The following is a 1217-nucleotide window of genomic DNA, read 5'->3' as shown; positions in this document are numbered from 1 at the left end:
CGAGGGCCCGACCTTCTGCCTGGCCTCCTTGGTGTGGCTGAAGGTCGCTGGGATTTTGGGTTTGATGTTGGTGGCTCGTCTCTTCTCGGTCACGATGTCGGTCAGCAGGTTGATGAGCACCTGGTCGTTCTTCAGGAGCGTCACCGTGCTGTCCTTCCTGTCGAACGTCAGGTTGGTCCTCAGGGGCCCGATGTTCACGTGGACCTGACCGGGGTACTGACGCTCGCCAGGCTGCAGACCGACGAAACCAGCAGGGTCAGCGACAGGAAACAGGAAACAGGAAACAGGAAGCGGGACGAGGTCCAGGAGATGAAGTCTTAAGGTTCAGACTCACCTGAGGCTCCGTGATTGGCTGACTGACCACGGCCTCGTAGATCTCCGTGTCCACGTTCTCTGTTCCGCCTGGAGCCACTTTCACATCCGTCGCTATCAGACTGTTCTGCTTCAGAACACAAACAACAACCACCTCATTAAAATCTGCATCAACAAGAACAAAAACTGACAAAGGTTCAATATTAAAGTTTCCTGGAAGAGAAAAGATCAAAATGAGAAACTTTAACTATTGACTTTTAATTTAAAGCCTGATGGAAATCACCTGAACAACAAGAATAAAACCTCGATAATGAGATTAATATAAACACGACGTCAGAAAAACAGACAGCATCTAAAATCCTGAACAACACAAGGACGTAAAAGAGGGAAGAAGACGAACGACACGACGCCTGAGTCGAACGTCTGGAGAGGAAATACCACAAAAATAAAAATCTACAATTTAAATTCATCAACAAGATGTTGGATGTGATAAAAAAAACAAGCAAAAAAAACAGTTCAGCTCTTTATTTATTTTCCCTCGGGCTGTAAATGATTCCTGAAGAAAATAATTCAAAAATCATTTTGACTTTTTTAACTTTTAAATGTTTAAAAAGTTAAAATATAAAATATAGTATAAATATTAAAACCAACATGATGTTTGAAGAAAAGCGAGTCAGAGCTCATCTACCTGCAGGAAGCTGAACCCGGGCCTCTCTCACCTTCTCTTTGCAGGCGGTGAAGTGAACTCTGACCCCGGGCGTCATGGCTTTGGGGTTTCCAAAGAAGGCGTCAAAGCTGAAGGTGAACTTCTCCAGGTCTTCTCTCTCGATGTAGCCGAACGTCGGCTGAGGACCAGAGACAAAGGAAAACTGATCACTGACAGAACCAGAACCAGAACCAGAACC

General features: G+C 45.3%; 1 protein-coding gene across 1 annotated transcript; it reads right to left on the bottom strand.

Moving 5' to 3' along the window:
- Positions 1 to 12: 12 nt before the first annotated feature.
- Positions 13 to 1157, bottom strand: LOC147820351 (cold shock domain-containing protein E1-like; the record flags this gene model as incomplete). The annotated part of the gene is made up of 3 exons (XM_087171962.1): positions 13 to 231; positions 335 to 442; positions 1032 to 1157. Coding segments are annotated over 3 exons (453 nt in total), but the record flags the coding sequence as incomplete, so codon positions are not given.
- Positions 1158 to 1217: the final 60 nt, after the last annotated feature.

This window comes from Seriola lalandi, unplaced genomic scaffold, assembly GCF_002814215.2.
Source record: "Seriola lalandi dorsalis isolate HSWRI2012SDOR001 ecotype SW California unplaced genomic scaffold, Sedor1 jcf7180001964473, whole genome shotgun sequence".
Taxonomy (NCBI): domain Eukaryota; kingdom Metazoa; phylum Chordata; class Actinopteri; order Carangiformes; family Carangidae; genus Seriola; species Seriola lalandi.
This window is presented reverse-complemented; position numbering and strand designations above follow the sequence as displayed.